General features: G+C 42.1%; 1 protein-coding gene across 1 annotated transcript in view; it reads left to right on the forward strand.

Moving 5' to 3' along the window:
- hmga2 (high mobility group AT-hook 2) overlaps positions 1 to 16,468 on the forward strand; it is a 33,620-nt gene that overhangs the window by 10,142 nt on the left and 7,010 nt on the right. Inside the window, exon 4 of the mRNA XM_054753793.1 lies at positions 15,437 to 15,469. Coding sequence (XP_054609768.1) covers positions 15,437 to 15,469 — 33 coding nt within the window. The remainder of the gene's footprint in view (positions 1 to 15,436; positions 15,470 to 16,468) is intronic.

Consider the following 16,468-nt stretch of genomic DNA (forward strand, 5'->3'; position numbering starts at 1 on the left):
AAACGTAGTAAAACCAAATCAGTCTTACTCAAGAAATAATGTTAAACCAATTAATCCGTTCCAGACACCCAAAAATGTTAACCCAATACACTTTTTATGTGCAGAAAACAAACCAAAATACATACTGTATAAATGACACATGAAATGGATAAATGAACATTTAAGTTGACTTTTACCTTTATTGGGGACGAGCAAACAGAGACGAGTGGAGGGAAGGGGGGGAAGGACAGAAGAGCTTCGCAGGAGCTGTTTCATTGTGGTCCGCTGCAAACGTAACTTTAAAGACTGGATGGTTAGAGCTGTATACTTGCTTACTTGAACTTTATTGCTAACTTCAGCAGCAGGTACAGTCCTCATTAAACCTTCACACCGGCCCTACTCACTATCTGTTATGTGTCTCCGTTAAACCAAACCCCTGCAACATGTGTTAACTAAAGGAACCTTTACATGACAAGCCTATCCTCACAGATGCTACCTTCGGACTTCTTTCTTGAATTCAATCATGTTTCTCATTTTCTTTATCAAAGTTCTGGCACTTGCTCTGTTCGGGCACTCAATTCCATGGACTAGTTTGTTTGGTGCACTGTTTAGCCGTACGAAAACCGAGACATGTGAAAACAGGGGCGTACGGAAACCGGAGTACATAGATGAAATACGTATGAAATAATCATCCAAATAAAAAATGTGAATTCGCAGAACTCACACTCCACATGCCAATTACGAGTGAGTACAAGCATCATGGGCCGGGATGTAAACGACGTAAAACACAGTTTGCGCATGAAGTCCAAAATGCATAGACAAATATACATTTAAAAAAGTATTTGGATTTGAACCCCCAAAAATTTAATCTTAGAGGCTTAAGCGTAGCTGTTGATCGGGAGGGAGTTTTGTTCGAGCGACGCCACCACCAGATCAGTTTCTCAACCCAGCTGCAAGGCCACCACTGAACCCTTGGACTGAACTGATAAAAAGCGGTTGAAATTTGCCGCAGTGCTTTCTTTGTAGTCATGTCTGCTGGTGCCTGCATGTCTCAGGTACACACACCTACGCTTCGACGCCCACACACTGGCCTCCACATCAACTACACACAGACCGCCCTTCAAACCTGTCTGCCCTTTAATGGCCATCGTCTCGGCCATCGGTTGCAATCTTCTAATAACCCCTTGACAACTCAACAGTTAGTTGATTTTCATATTTTTTTCCACAGTATCACATCATAGCAGGTCAGGTTGAGGAACAGAATGATGGTTTGGTTTTTTGTTTGCGCAGTAATGGTCTCCAAATGAATGATTAACTTGTGAGCAGAGGCACAAGATTTAGCAAAATAAGACTTTGAGCTTAGTTGTGGTCAAATCCCAATGCGATGCATCGAAAATTTTGTCAGTCGGATGCAGATTATGTCTGTTAGTAAGCGTCTCATTATTTGGGTGCTCCAAGAAGGCAAACTTTGACTGTTAATATTTTGTAATAATGTGCCTTTTTACTTTGGGAGCCAATGGATTTGACTCTCATAAATTCAAGCTCCCCTATTAGTCTGTTCATGAGCACCAAATGTGAGAAAAATCTATCATCTCACTCACTTTTGAGAGAAGAGGTTTTCCAACAGCTTTTAAATTTAAATGATGTGAAACGGTTTTTAAATTTGATTATGGGACTTTTAAACAGAGGTTCACTTCAATAATCGAAGTAATCTAAGGTAATGTCTTTTCAGTGTAATATTACTGACACCTACTGACCAGAATACTACATATAACTTGTCTTTCAATATTTTTTGACTAATAATAGGCCATAGTCAACAAACAGCGACCATTTATTAATTAATTAAGCTTTGAAAAAAAACGCCATAGAGTGAAGGAGCGATGTTCGAACCATGAAATGGGGAGAGACGACACCTTCTGCTTAAGTTACCATTAAAAAATGAATTATTTACAAATTAAAGCAGAGAAAAATCTGTGACTATGCCAAACTGAGAATAGGTGGGGCTCTACTGTATTTGGATTTTTACTCAGAGAAACACAGTGTAGGGCTCAACAGGTGATAGCAATACCACATTCTAAATCTTGTTAGAAAACATATTAATATGTTGTCTCGGTGTGTGGGTTTGATGTCGCTCTTACTACAGAAAAGATGGCCGCTGTCACCTATGCTAACAATAATTACCATGTGGTGAAAGTTAGAGGATGATTGTGTCTTGACGCACCCTTGGACATGGGAAATGAGTCAGACATTTTCTCTTCCGTGCACCGTGACCTCCAGCCGAATGTATTTTATGTGAGGACAGCCCTCTAACAAGGCATGCCAAGTAGGAAATGCGGCGTATGTACAGTATTTATACGGTTTCTCTGCAACGCTCTGCTTTCCTTTCCACCAGTTCCTCTCCACGTACCACTTCCTTCCACACACAGCTGCCTCTTTGTGCTCGATTCTCCGCAGTCCCATCTGAAGTTACTCACACCCAGGACACGCTCACACACACTCGTACCCATCTCCCCTTTTTTCTGTGACAAACACAAACCCTCAATTGAGGCTACTGTGAGACTAATAGTGGCCACATGCAACTCTGCGGAAATGACTGGCTGAATGGGAGAGGAAGCGCTGTGGCGTGAGCGTGTTTGAGGGGAGGGTAAAGCTCCCGAAGTGCATGGCAGACACTGGTGGCAAGTGCCAATGAATGAGGAGAAAGTATTGGTAATGGTAAAGTCAAGGACTATTTATAATACAGTGGAACCTGTTTAAGTCGACGCCGTCGACATCCCATCCAATTTGTCCGACTCATCAACTCAAAAGTGCCCTCTTAATATACAGTACATATATGGTCGCCCGCCGGTGTCAACATATAATCTGAGACCCAAAAGCAGCAACAGTTAAGAACGGGAGCTACAAGGCAGTCTTGGAAGATGCCGGAGAAACAGCAAAAAAGTAACCAACAAACCAACAACTCTACCTGCAACAGACTGCTTGGCAGCAATGGCCACTGATGTTCCTACCTGAAAATAAACAAACAAATAATAAGTGGAGTTTTCATAAAGCACATTCCCAATACAGTTATCTCATTTGCCCAATTCCACAAGTCTTATATGAGACAATGGAAGGAAAAATAGTTTTCTGATTGCAATGCACTGGACAGGTGATGTAACAGCCCTCTTTCGCTGCACAGAGGCTGTTTGTGCATGCAGACTCGAAATGTTTCCCTTCATGTCAACGCATGCATCAGTGGGCTGCTCCATCCTGCACAGTATATCAATTCTTGGGAGAATTTGACTTTTAAATGAGACATAACCAGCGAACTGAAGAACGAAAGCAATGTACTACAAATGTATACTAAGGACCCTTATGTTACTATTTACAGAAGTAGTCAAGCACAACACGGTTCATTCAGTCACTGTGCTGTGTGCAGTTTTATGAAAGATACAGAATACTTTAACCGTGATAAAACATACTCGAGGCAGACGAGGAAGGAAGACAGCACTCTTAGATCTTAGCTTGGAATGATGTAGCGCGGAAGAGGGACAAGAGGAACAATCCGGCGTCTTAAAAAAGGCACTAATTGGAAAACAGCTGCAGGTGTGTCGGTAAGGGAATCTGGAGAGGAAATACAAAAAGAACCCAGTAGGGGAGACCAATGCAAAGTAAAAGGATGGACAAACGTAACGTGACATAAATACAGTTGAAGCCGCTTAAGTCGGCCCCGCATAAGTCAACAACCTGTTTATGTCAACCAACTTATCAAGTCCTGCTCCACCGTGTTCTTATTACTAAAAAGTGCCAGCTTAAGTCGACGTTTTTCAAACATGGTTGACCACTTTTGTCGCTAGAACATTTAAGAGACAATTTTTGGTTTGTTTGTTTGTTATGTTATGTTGGTACTGTTAACTACATCATTATCGCTAAGCAGCATGGAACGACAACAGCGACATAACTACTGCCTAGTTCCAAAGCATTAAAACGTGTGAAATCAATAAAAACAAACGAAGAAGGGAAACTGAGGGGCTATCCACACGGAAACGTTTTAGGGTCAAAACAGCAAAGTATTTTATCGATTCAGCCTCTCATCCAACTGGAAAACGGCTTCCAGAGTGGGAAAATCTGAAAACGGCGGCTTGTTGTTGCCATGTAGACAGGCAATACGAGAACGATGACGTCACCGACCCGCTGCCTCGTCGCAGTCACGTGACCAGAACTGAGCTTTGATGACAAGCCAACATGTCTGAAGATGTCGAGTGCCATGACTCACCGCAGTCGACATATTTTCTTATCTTATACTCCCAAAATGATGCACGTTATTCCACGAGCCTTGAAAAGCTGAAGACGACGGACTTATGCGCATTCATTCTTTCTTCTTCTAGGGTTTGGTGTGTCACGTGGTTCCGTCCGCGTATCTGTTCAGAGTACCACACATAGGTGCACCTTGTGTATTACATCGTTTTCACGCGTCTGATTGTAACTATTTACTAATCTGGCACAGTGCGGACGTGGCTTTTTTTCAACCCGCCAAAAAAAAAATCCCAAGAATGTTCCCGTGTGGACAGGGCCTGAAAGGAACTACCACTTAGCTTATCATCAAAGGTTCTCTCATCCTTCGTGGTAGACTTCAAATGTTTAAAAATTCTTTATTATCTATCATTCTCCTTATGTCTCTGGTGAGAGTCACAAGTAAATATGCAAGCAGTGGCTAGTTTTGATTTCGGTAATATCGACAAGCACTTATGTTGACGTCAGTCAGCCAGTTCGTGGATTCCACTGTGCAGCAAAAAAAATGTAAATATATGAATGAGACTCTCTCCCTCAATTTATTTGAACTTATTTTAAAGGTTTTCGGGGAGAAAAAAACAAAACCTGTTTTTGTCCTGTTATATTTAAGGCACACATAAACTTTCAATTTCATCCTTGCTGGAATTGGGATTGGACTGGGGCCAGGGAAGTGTACCATTGTGGAGCACGGATCAAAGCACTCTCACTGGTCTAACAAACCGAGCTTCGGTTCAACTGGGTGGATTGCCTAGTGTGTGTCCAGTTTTGTCTTACAATTTTATGTTACACTTACATTTTGTCTTAGGGCCATGTATCCTGGACGGGGTACATTTACTAGTAGTTATTTTTAGGCGCTAGATTGCACTGCTTCTCCAGGCAGGGCGATAGAAAGTCCCCAGAGATCACACACACTGAAAGGAGTTTTTGAGTGTGTATTTGTGGTGGCGGTGGGGGATAAGTTGGTCAGACCCTTTGCCTCATTCCCTACATTCTCCACCCCCCACCTTCCTCGAGTTTAGGCTGCTGAAGGGCTGAATTCCAACCGCTAGAGACCTTTGTTCCGACTGGAAGTTCTCAGAGGACCTCCCCCACCCCTATCCCAAGCCCCTACCTTTTTCTCCTGCTGCTCCCTATGGAAGAGTTTAATCATTTCATTCTGCAATGTAACAGCGCAGAGCGATGCATAATTTGGTTAGGAAAGTTGCCGCACACTTTTGTTTGAACTCTCTGGAATTCCCTGTGGGCCATCAGACGCATGCATATGTTACTGCAGTTTGGCCCAGATAACAGACACTCATCAGTATTTAGATTCGCTACGAAGTTGTAACGATACAGTGGCGCCTGTTTATGTCGACGTCCGTCGGACTGGCTGACTGACATCGACATAAGCGGTTGTCAGCATAAACAAAACGGAAATTAGCCATTGCTTGCACATTTACATGGGCCTTCGGTCAGAGACAGTTGGAGAATGGGCGATGATGAAGCATTTTTTAACCTATATCAGTTTGTTAACTTGGCATATTTTTATTTTGATTCTTATATTGACAATTTATATTCTCATCTGACAGAGCTCCTGCCGTCATTTTATTGTATGTTTTGTATGTACAAGGACAATAAAGCTTTCGTACATGCGCAAATCTTTCTTTCGGCGGCAAACAATCTAAAAAAATAAATAAATGGCTGCATTTTGTCAGTTGATTTGAGTTGAGTCCAGGTTAATAGCGCCATGTTTTTACGTTTAAGCTTACATTGCACTGAACGGGAAGTCAGTATGTGCATGTTTCCAGTGTATAAGCCGCTATTTTTTTCTCACGCTTTGAACCCTGCGGCTTGTACAGTGATGCGGCTAATTTATGGCTAAAAAAAAAACCCCTACAGTACAAAAACCCCATGATGCTTAGAGTGCAGCTTCAGGAAGTAGTGAAGTGGACGCTAATATCACGTTTTGACGTCTTATACAGCGATCCTATTTTGATCTGACACATCTTAAGTAAGTTTGATCAAGCATAGAATTACTACATTCTGTTTGGACTGCTCAGACTTACAACTGTCCACTATCAACGGGTTTCAAAGGGCTGGACTACTGTGTGATGAAGAAGACCGCTCAAGCTAAAGTGCTAATTTGCCTCGAGTCGAAAATGACACCGAGAGCGACAATGAAAGAGAGAGAGAGACTGACAAAGTGTGTGACGAAGGAATTATGAGGCTGTTCAACTGTGACGCAAAAGAAGAAGATGACTTTAGTGGTTTTAGTTCCCAGAAGGAGGAGGACGTTGGTGACTACTGTTTAACTAGTCATGGGGACACGCACTGTTCGACACTGTTTAACCAGCCATGTTACACGCACTGTTCAGCACTGTTTGGAAAAGAGCATTTATTTAATTGAAAGTTCAAAAAAGCTTTCTGTGTAACATCTTTCTGTGTTTTTTTTCTCTTTAATTTTAGTGGGTGCGGCTTACATATTGGCACGCTCTACCGTCCGGAGATTACAGTAACTAGACAGTTACGTTGCTGTTGTTGTTTCACGGTGCGTGTCGACATAAACTGAGAACGTTTTTCAAATACATTTTTTTCTCAACAAAAGCCGTCATGTTGGACTGGGACGTGATGAGTTAGTCGACATAGATGTGTTATTGACATAAACGGGACCGACTACAGGTTCCTCTGTACTTGTCTAACAGAATCTAAAAATAAAGATTGAGGCCCTGCCCACACAGAAACGTTCCAGGGATTTTTTTTGGCGAGTTGCGTCCACACTGTGTGGGATTAGTAAATAGTTGCATAGATCTGCGAGTCATTTTGGAGTATCAGGCAAAAAAATATCAGGAGAATGTTGACTGGGGTGAGTCATACCATTCACTCTGGAAGTCGTTTTCAAAAAATACAGTTTCAGGGCACCCAGAACGGATGAAACGCTGAAATGAAATAATTTGCCGTTCTGAGCTGAAAACGTTTCCATGCGGACAGCCCCTATGTCGCGCATTTGAAGAGTTTTACACAGGAAGCTCCACAGCTGTTCAGGGGTGTCTTGTTTTTCTGTCCCTCACAATGCAGTTCTTTTTAAAATTCCTTAAAATAGATCCCGACTTTCTTGTCATTATTTGTGTAGCCACTACTATGAGGCAGGAAGTGAGCTCTTTCAGGCCCGACAGGTTAATTCATAACATGTGTACGTTTCTGTTAGAACAAGGCAGAGTGGAATTCTTCATGTAGGAAGATTTTTTTTTTTTCACCCTGTAAACAAAACTCAAAGAAAGAGTCATTACATTTTTTCCATTTTTTCCATCCTTTTTTGAGATACTCTGGGAACAGATTTCACTTCAAACAGCAAGAGGTTCCTAAATGGAGCCAGTCCAATTTGTCTGCGCCTTTCTTTCCTTCCAGAGCTACCCTTCTACCCCCCACCCTCCCCAACAAAAGACTGCTTGTCTGCGAGGAATTTTCCACATTCTTTACAACGACAGACAGTTTTCTGCTCGACAACGGCCCCTTGGGCAAATGCCCCCTAATCGCAGGGTTTACTTGGACCCTGATAGGCGCAACTCATAACTCAAACGGGGGGACTGGCTTTTGGGACAGTGGGTGGAGTCAGTGGGTCAGCCTGTTCTAAAATTCTACTGTGTATAACATTTCCCGCAATGCTGCCACCAGGTTAACAAAACATTTTTTTTTCTATCCGCACAATGGGAGGGTTAGCAATGGTGCAGAGTTAGGTTGAAAACATTATTGCTTGTCTTGCGTTGTTTTGCAGGGTAAAGTCAGTGAATAAAGATACAATAAAACACTCTGCAGGACTAAAGCCAAAACATGTACAGTCGAACCTGCTTATGTTGACATCCCGTCTATTTCGACCAATGCATCAAGTCCTGGTCCACCATGTTCTTCTTATTATAAAGAGTACCCACTTAAGTCAATGTCGACTGCTTTTGTTGACAAAAAACAGGATAATTTCTATGAAATTCTGTCAACATGTGTTGCGGTAAGCCAAGCAGCTTGAAACGACAACAGCAGCATGACTACTGTCTGGATACACGGCATTAGAACTATTCCTGTTCAGTGCAAAATAAGCTTTAAAATAAGCATGGCTGTATTCACCTGGATTCTACCGTAGCAATTAACAAAATGCATCCATTTAATTATTTTTTAGCCACCGGAAAAAAGATTTGTGTGTGTACAAAAGCTTTATCATCATTGTAGTGAAGGCATACTACAAAATTACTGCAGCAGCGCTGTTAGGTGAGTGTGAAATATCATATGGAAACAGAAGAATTCAAATTAAAAAAACGCCTATGTCGATTTTAGTCAGCCAGTCCGAGGGGTGTCAGCATAAACAGGTAATTTACTTTGTCACCTATAAAACAAAGCTAAGAGGTTTGTTTAGTTCAGGCAGCTTAGCATATAGGTATTGAAGTACATTGGATTGGTTTTAGAATCTTTAATGCACTAAATGCATTAAAGTGGTCTTTTCGGTTTTCCGTTCACGACCCTGGTTGGAAAAACTAGTGTTAACTTGATGTGCTCGTGTGACCCTGGTCAATCTGGACAGACTCTCCTTAAGTGACTGTTTGCTTCCTGCTCACCTGTGTCGCCACGGCTACCTGAAGTTTACATTGTAGATGTTTACTAAAAGACGGCGTGTTTGGCAAAAGACGAAACTGCTGATGACGTGTTTCTTTAGCTAACATCTTGAGGATGACTGCAATGCAGGGGAACCTGTCAGGCCGAACATTATAGAAATAGAAATAAATCATGGTCAAACTGTCACCATCATATTAATGGTTTTTAAGTCAGGTTTTAACATTTAAACTGTCATACAAGGAGTTAACCATTAGTAGCTGACTACTGTTACATGTACTAAAACATTCGGACTCCCAAAATAGTTTGGTGTTTTTCTCCCTTTTCACACTTATCTGCCAAGTAAAAGTTTACAGTATATCTAATTCCATCGTGGGCCAAATACTGTGAGCCTCCGAAATGCTCCGGGCTGATTTTGGTCATGTCAGTTCATACAGCTGCGTGAGGAAGTGCTAAATGTTAAATTGCCAACTGTTACTGGTAGTCAAAGTCGAACAGGAGCTATTTAAGGTGTTTTTACATGCGTTTTAAAAAGCTGGTGTCAACCGAATTCATGTGATAATTAGGTTTTTTTTCGTCTCAATTTGAATGATGAATGCCAAAGAGGTCTCGGGAAAGGGACTGGCACGAAACGCCCCCCAATCCACTCTACTGTCATACCTAGGAGTCCGCATTGTGGGCGGAATTCCCCCATGTGACACAACCTGAGCTGCCTCACGGGCACCCGTGTCCCTCTCCTGCTCACAGCATACGACCATTTCCTGAGCCGCAGACGGCACGTGAAGTTCCCACTCACATATCCTTCCCCTCCCGCTCAAGCTTGACAAAGTCGCTCATAAACATGGCACACATCTCGTGGCGCTTTGGCAAGCGAATACCACACACACTTTTGGGTCACGATCACCCAGTCGGGAATCACGGCTCTAAACCCTAGAATTTGCCCCTCACACTTACTGAACACTTATTAAATTCAGGTTTACACATTAAGAAACAGTTACAGGCATACAGTACACAGTACTTGTAGTAGTACTTGCAGTTACAATATCACACACATCTTGTCAAAGCATCTTCATCTTTGAATTGGCTTGTGAAACAGCATCCTCTGCTAGGGTTAATAGCTGCAGCACGCTTTCCCCCCTGTAAATAGTGCCATCAAACCACATTATATTTAAGTTACCATTAAAAAAAAAATTATTTCCAATTTAAAGCAGGGAAAAGAAATCTGTGAATATGCGGGGGAACGAATGATGATTCGTAAAGAGGCAGTGATGTACTGTATTAATTACTTGATCATTCAGAACTTGGTCGATTGTGAGGAATTGATTAAACATCGTAAAATTTGCATAATGGCATACACAACTCCAGACTATCTAAAAACACCACCTGTGGACTGTGTTTTTTTCCACAAACCTGCCATATAAGTAAAACGTTCACCGATGCAAAGTGCTCAATTAGTCACAGTTGTTAAACTTTAACTATTTAAATGTCAAACATTCCAGGTTTTAACAGCCTGCTAACCTACACATTATTCCATTACGGACTTTTCATCCATGTGGATGCGTGGTTGTGGAAGGTATGGTTGAACTTAGCCGGTCCAATTGTCCATTGGGCTTCAGAGGAGTTGCAAAGGTTAGCAGGCTAAGTAACCGTTAACTCCAGCAAACAGCAGTGCCTATCTTAAGGGATAATGAAAGCACTGCAAGGGCAGTAGAGCGGGAACAAGGCTAAAAGTTGTCTGGTAGTCCAAATATTGTTTGCAAGCAGATGCCCTTGGCTCATCTCTTCTCCTCTTATTGTTACGGAAAACATTTGTTGCTTTCTTTTTTATTGAAGTTCATATCAATATTACACATGTTCATTCACAAATGTATAAATAATCAACAAGATGAGAAAGAATTATGTGATGTGAACCATTTACAAATTAGCTTTTGTTTGTCATTTTCCCCCCTGTAAAAGTATGGTCAGTCGAAGGATAGTTAACCCAGCTATGTCAATGGCTAATAATAAACAGTTACAATGCTAACACATTTACTTGTCGAAAAATTGTTGTTTACGTCATGATACATCTTTTTTGTATGAACATCCTAACTAATCAGTAACTAATTTTGATTCATTAAATAAGACTAACATTAATTGATAATTAATTATTCATTGTGGTTATTACAGTCCGAATTAGTTTTACTTGTTAGAGCTCTGCAAATAAATATTTTATTATATTAATGTAATAAAACATATTTCAGGAGCAACAGGCTTTACACAGGTGAGTTTTCTTATGTTGCAGCACCATGTTTATGAAGGGCATTTTAAGTCTAAAATTAAAATTTTTTTCATTTGTCAGAAATTTCCACTTACCCAGTAGCATAAATATAAATTTGAAATACCATCCATCCAGCCGTCTTCTACGGCTTATCCGAGGTCGGGTCGCGGGGGCAGCAGCCTAAGCAGGGAAGCCCAGATGTCCTTCTCCCCGGCGGTGTCCTGGGTTTCCCCCCCGAGACCTACCGGTCGGACGTGCCCTAAACACCTCCCCAGGGAGTCGTCTGGGAGGCATCCTGACCAGATGCCCAAGCTACCCCTCTGGCTCCTCTCAATGTGGAGGAGCAGCGATTCTACTCCGAGTTTCTCCTGATTGACAGTGCTTCTCACCTAATCTCTAAGGGAGAACCCAGCCAACTCACGGACAAAACTCATTTCGGCTGCTTGTACCCGCGATCTTGTCCTTTCGATCACTACCCAAAGCTGATGACCATAGGTGAGGGTAAGAACGTAGATTGACCGGGAAATTGAGAACTTTCGGCTCAGCTCCCTCTTCACCACAACAGGCCGATGCAGAGTCCGCATCACTGCAGACGCCGCACCAGTTTTCTTGTCGATCTAACGCTCCATCCTTCCCCCACTCGTGAACAAGACCCCGAGTTAGTTATGAATATGACATACACTCCCTTTTATTTGAACACAAGATCATTCATGTAGACCTTGTAGATGCAGTGAAAACTTTATTCTGGATATGTCACTTTTAAGAAACATGGCCCAGGGCTTGAGAGGTTAACCTCCAGAGAACCAGCAATTTCAAGTTCAAGCGATAGTTTTCCAAGTTATTTTTCATGTCCGACGTTAATATAGTTCTAGCTATTAAACTATAAAATATAAAAGATGGAAGAATCATTCAGCTGACGTACTATATACTGCAAAGGACATTGAACAAAAAAATAAACACATTTTCTGACAAAAAATGTTGTGCCATATTGTCTTCACCGAAAGCAAACATTTCATGCCAAAAAAAATGCAACTTTTATTTTTTTGGGTATCCGGAAGTTAAAGTTGTGTTGCATACAGAACATACCTTTCAGCTATTTGATGGTCATACCAAGTTCACTCCTGTGTGTGAGCATGTACATTTTCAGGAGGAGTCAAGTCGAGGCTAAAACATTTCGACACAAAGGAGGAGCAAACTGAGTGGCCTTGAGTCTCTCTGAATGGTGGCCTGTGCAATGTACTTTTGTGAGTGGAGGCTTTGATCAGATGGGACTTTTGGTGTGGCTGAGGAGCCTGATAGCTTGGAGCCTCGCATTCTCGGGCGACTGTGTTTCAGCCCAGAAAAGGGTCCTAACCGCACTCCCTTGTTTGAGTCTTTATTCTGACCAAGCATTCTTCTGAATGGACGACACTGCTTCTTGTGCTGCCCTCGCGTTACGCTTCAAGCAGTCACTTGTGCAGCTCAGCAGCTGCTGGGGCCAACGAGCGATCTGCAGTGTCGGAGCCGGTCGACATCAAAAAGCCGCCACCGCCAGTGGAAGACAATGCGATGGTTTTTCTTTTGAGAGAGGAAAGCACTGTGAATGAGAACTTTGAGTACATGAGTGCTGTCAGGGCACATAAAGGGATAGTTGGGATTTTTTGACATGAAGTTGTACGACATCCCCATCAGCGTTGTAGTCCATTAATAGTGACTTACCCCCCACTTGGTCTCCGAAGTCCAGTTCTGGTCAGATTTCTGTGATGAATAATGTTCTGCTTAGTTGCTGGGGACAATTAAGTAAAGAGTCTCATCTTCTTCCGCTGTGGAACACATACGTAAACAAGTTGGCCGCGGCGCTCCGTCACGGAAGTAGATGTGAGCGTCTATAGTGATGTCATACAACTTCTTGTCAAAAAATCCGAACTATCCCTTAAATGGTTATGTTTAATACATGAAGTTGGAACCTGTTTATGTCGACACCTCTCGGACTGGCTGACTGATGTTGACATAAAAGGTTCTTGACATAACCAAAATTGAAACCATTGCTTGCACATTTACTTGTGACCTTGGCCAGAGACATAAGGAAAATGGACGATAATGAAATATTATTGAACCGAGGGCAGTTTGTTGATATCCCACCAGGCACTGCTACATACTTGTATATTATACCTCTATTATATTGCAGCTATTTGAATGTAGATATATAGAATTATACAACATACATCTAACAGGCATCGATACATACACATCTGTTTCACATGCGTACGTTTGTACCTCTACCAGACATCTTTTATTATTTATTTTTTAATGCTGTGTCACTAGACAGTAGTTATGTTGCTGTTGTCGTTTCACACTGCTTAGCGCTAATGATGACGTTAACAATACTTCGACACGTGTCGACATAAACGGACCGATTTTGCACAGAATTGACCCCTTTGGGCGTCTCAAATGTTATGTCCACGTATGTCGAACTCGATCTAAGCAGGCACTTTTTAGTAATAAGAAGAACACGGTGGACCAGGACTTGATGAGTGGGTCGCCATACACGGGTTGGCGACATAAGTGGATTTCATTATAGATTTCACTGTAGTCCCTTGGAGGATCATAATAGTCTGTACACGTGTAATATTATTTTTAGGCATCGTTGTTAAGAATCGGAAGGATATGATGGTAGGTGATAAAACTTGGAACCGCCATGCTTTTTGGCACTTTACTTGTGTTACCCATCCGGTGCTGGCATTGATCCCCGAGCTGGGTTTAGCTTCTTGGCATTCCAGCTGGTCCAAAATCCACCAGCTGCTAAAACTGATCTTAAGTGGGTGCCGGGGGCTCAGTGGCCTGCAGCTGGCCTGGATTACAAGCACAGGATATTCACTCCATGTTCTCTTTGCATTCTGAGAGCTGTTGGGCTGCTCAGCTGTTAGGATGCTGTAATGCCACTTCCTGTGAAGATTTAGGATGGCTTAGGACATCCCTCACACCACATTGGCTGTGCAACTGAAGACCTGCCGGAAAAGATGGTTGAAAACCAAGCTTGAGTCATTCGTGTATGTGTTTGTGTGACGTAACCCTTCTGCTACTGAACTGCTGCACACAAAGGGGTGAAAATTTGTCAAAACGTGCATCCCACTATGTTACCTGTGCTGTTGTGTGACTGTTGTTTTTGTGTATGAATGCGTTAGGGATTTGATGTTGGATTTGCTCCCAGGAATTTTCCATTGATACTCTTTATACATGCAGCTTATGGCTGTCTATCCAAATAAGACATTCATGCAGTTCCAATTTGCATCACTATGAGGTGTGAAGGGCAGCTGCATCCTATATATATTTCATCCACCAAGACTCCCTTAGAGCTAATACTGCCCCCCGTGATGGGTCCTTGCTTCCTTTGGCCTTTTGCCTTCTGCCATAAAACTGGGGATGCTGACTGGGCAGACGTTCAGGACAAATCCAAGTGACTCTGCCTGTAAAATTTATGACTCCTCATCATCATTTAATCTGGTCACGTATAAGATACAGTGGGCTAAATAAGTATTTGATCCCCAAGAAAAACGTGGCGTAGTACTTGGTGGAGAAACCCTAGTTGGCGCCCTCCACATCCTTCTGCTGCACTGACAAGTTTTTTCTGACATTTTAATTTAATAACTTTGTTTTGCTCCCGTGTTGGAATAGTCCGTTGCATGAGAAGGGAGGGGGGGATCAGTCGAAACGATGACAGCTTACGCATTTTGATGTCGTTTTTAAGCACGTGAATTAAGACTTAAACAGTAGTATGCACAGTACAGGCCAAAAGTTTGGACACACCTTCTTATTCAATGCGTTTTCTTTATTTTCATAACTATTTACATTGTAGTTTCTCAAAACTGTGAATGAACAATTCTCTACTTAACAAATTGTGAAATAACTGTCAATATGTCTATATTTTAGACATATATTTGATGTCTTTTTGATAGCTCTGCAAACACTTGGTGTTCCCTCAATGAGCTTCATGAAGTTTTCTCCTGTTCTCCTGAAATGGTTTTCACTTCACAGGTGTGCCTTGTCATGGTTACTTAGTAAAATTTCTTGCCTTGTTAATGGGGCTGGGCCCAAGGGGTTGTGTTGTGTGTGTGTGTGTGTGTGTGTGTGTGTGTGTGTGTGTGTGTCCAAACTTTTGACATGTAAAAATCAACATTTTTCATGAGACGTTTGGGGGGGGGGGCCTTGGAAATCTCAGTCCGCCCCGGTCACCAGGGTTGCACACATCTCAGGGGGGATTCTCATAGCAGAATGTACCACTATTGGTACTTACTTAGATGTATATCACTTTTTTTGTCAGTGTTGAATTGTAGCAAGCGGAGGATTAACACCTTCCCCTCTGCTCTCTTGCAGCCTCAGCAAGTTGTCCAGCAAAAGCCTGCTCAGGTAAGAGACCCTAATGGTGCATGTTACACACCTACAGGAAGGTAATCCTGTATCATATTAAATACAGTGGAACCCGATTGCTTGAACCCTGCCTGACCAACGTCCACATAAGCGGTTGTTGACATAACCATATCAAAACCGAAACTAGCCATTGCTTGCACATTCACTGGTGACTTTGGCCTGAGACGTAAAAAGAATGCATTTTTGAACCTACAGCAGTTTGTTGACATGGTTTTCCTCCATCGGTGCATATTTTTATTTTGATTCTTCAGTTTTCATATGATATCTTATACTCTTATCTAAAAGAGCTGCTGCTTTAATTTTCAATAAAGCTTTCTTCCAGGTGCAAATCTTTCTTCCGGTGGCTAACAATCTTAAAAAATAATGAAATGGGTGCATTTTGTGAATTGCAGTGGTAGAATCCAGGTTAACACTGCCATGCTTTTATTTTGAAGCTTACTTTGCACTGAACAGGAACTCGCTGCGTGCATGTTTTCATGCTGCGTAACAGTCATGATGCTTCTGTCGTTTTACGCTGCTTAGCGATAATGTCGGCATAAACGAGTCGGCACAAACGGACTCATCTTTCATTGAAATGACCCCTCTTAGTCGACTTAAGCGGGCAGTTTTTGTTGTAATAAGAAGAATGAGAAGAGTGATGAGACATAATTTCTCGATGGATTGTCGACATAAGCGGGACCGACTTAAGCGGGTTCCACTGTAGTCAGGTGCGTTACAAAATTGTGAGCATTTTAATTAGCTGTGTTGACAAAGTGGCGAGCCTTTTCTTGCCTACATTGGAAACAAGACCCATCCAGTTGACACCTGACACAGATTAACATTGCATGTGTAAGCCATTGTCTGCATCCATTTGCAGGAAAACGAAAGGAAAGCTATTTCTTCAAGTCAGTGAAATAAAAACCTCTCATGTTCCTCCACACATGTGCGTAACATATAATTGTGAGTAATGCTTTCTGTACCCTCTGTGCTCTGAGCACC

This window comes from Dunckerocampus dactyliophorus, chromosome 15 (assembly GCF_027744805.1).
Source record: "Dunckerocampus dactyliophorus isolate RoL2022-P2 chromosome 15, RoL_Ddac_1.1, whole genome shotgun sequence".
Classification (NCBI taxonomy): Eukaryota; Metazoa; Chordata; class Actinopteri; order Syngnathiformes; family Syngnathidae; genus Dunckerocampus; species Dunckerocampus dactyliophorus.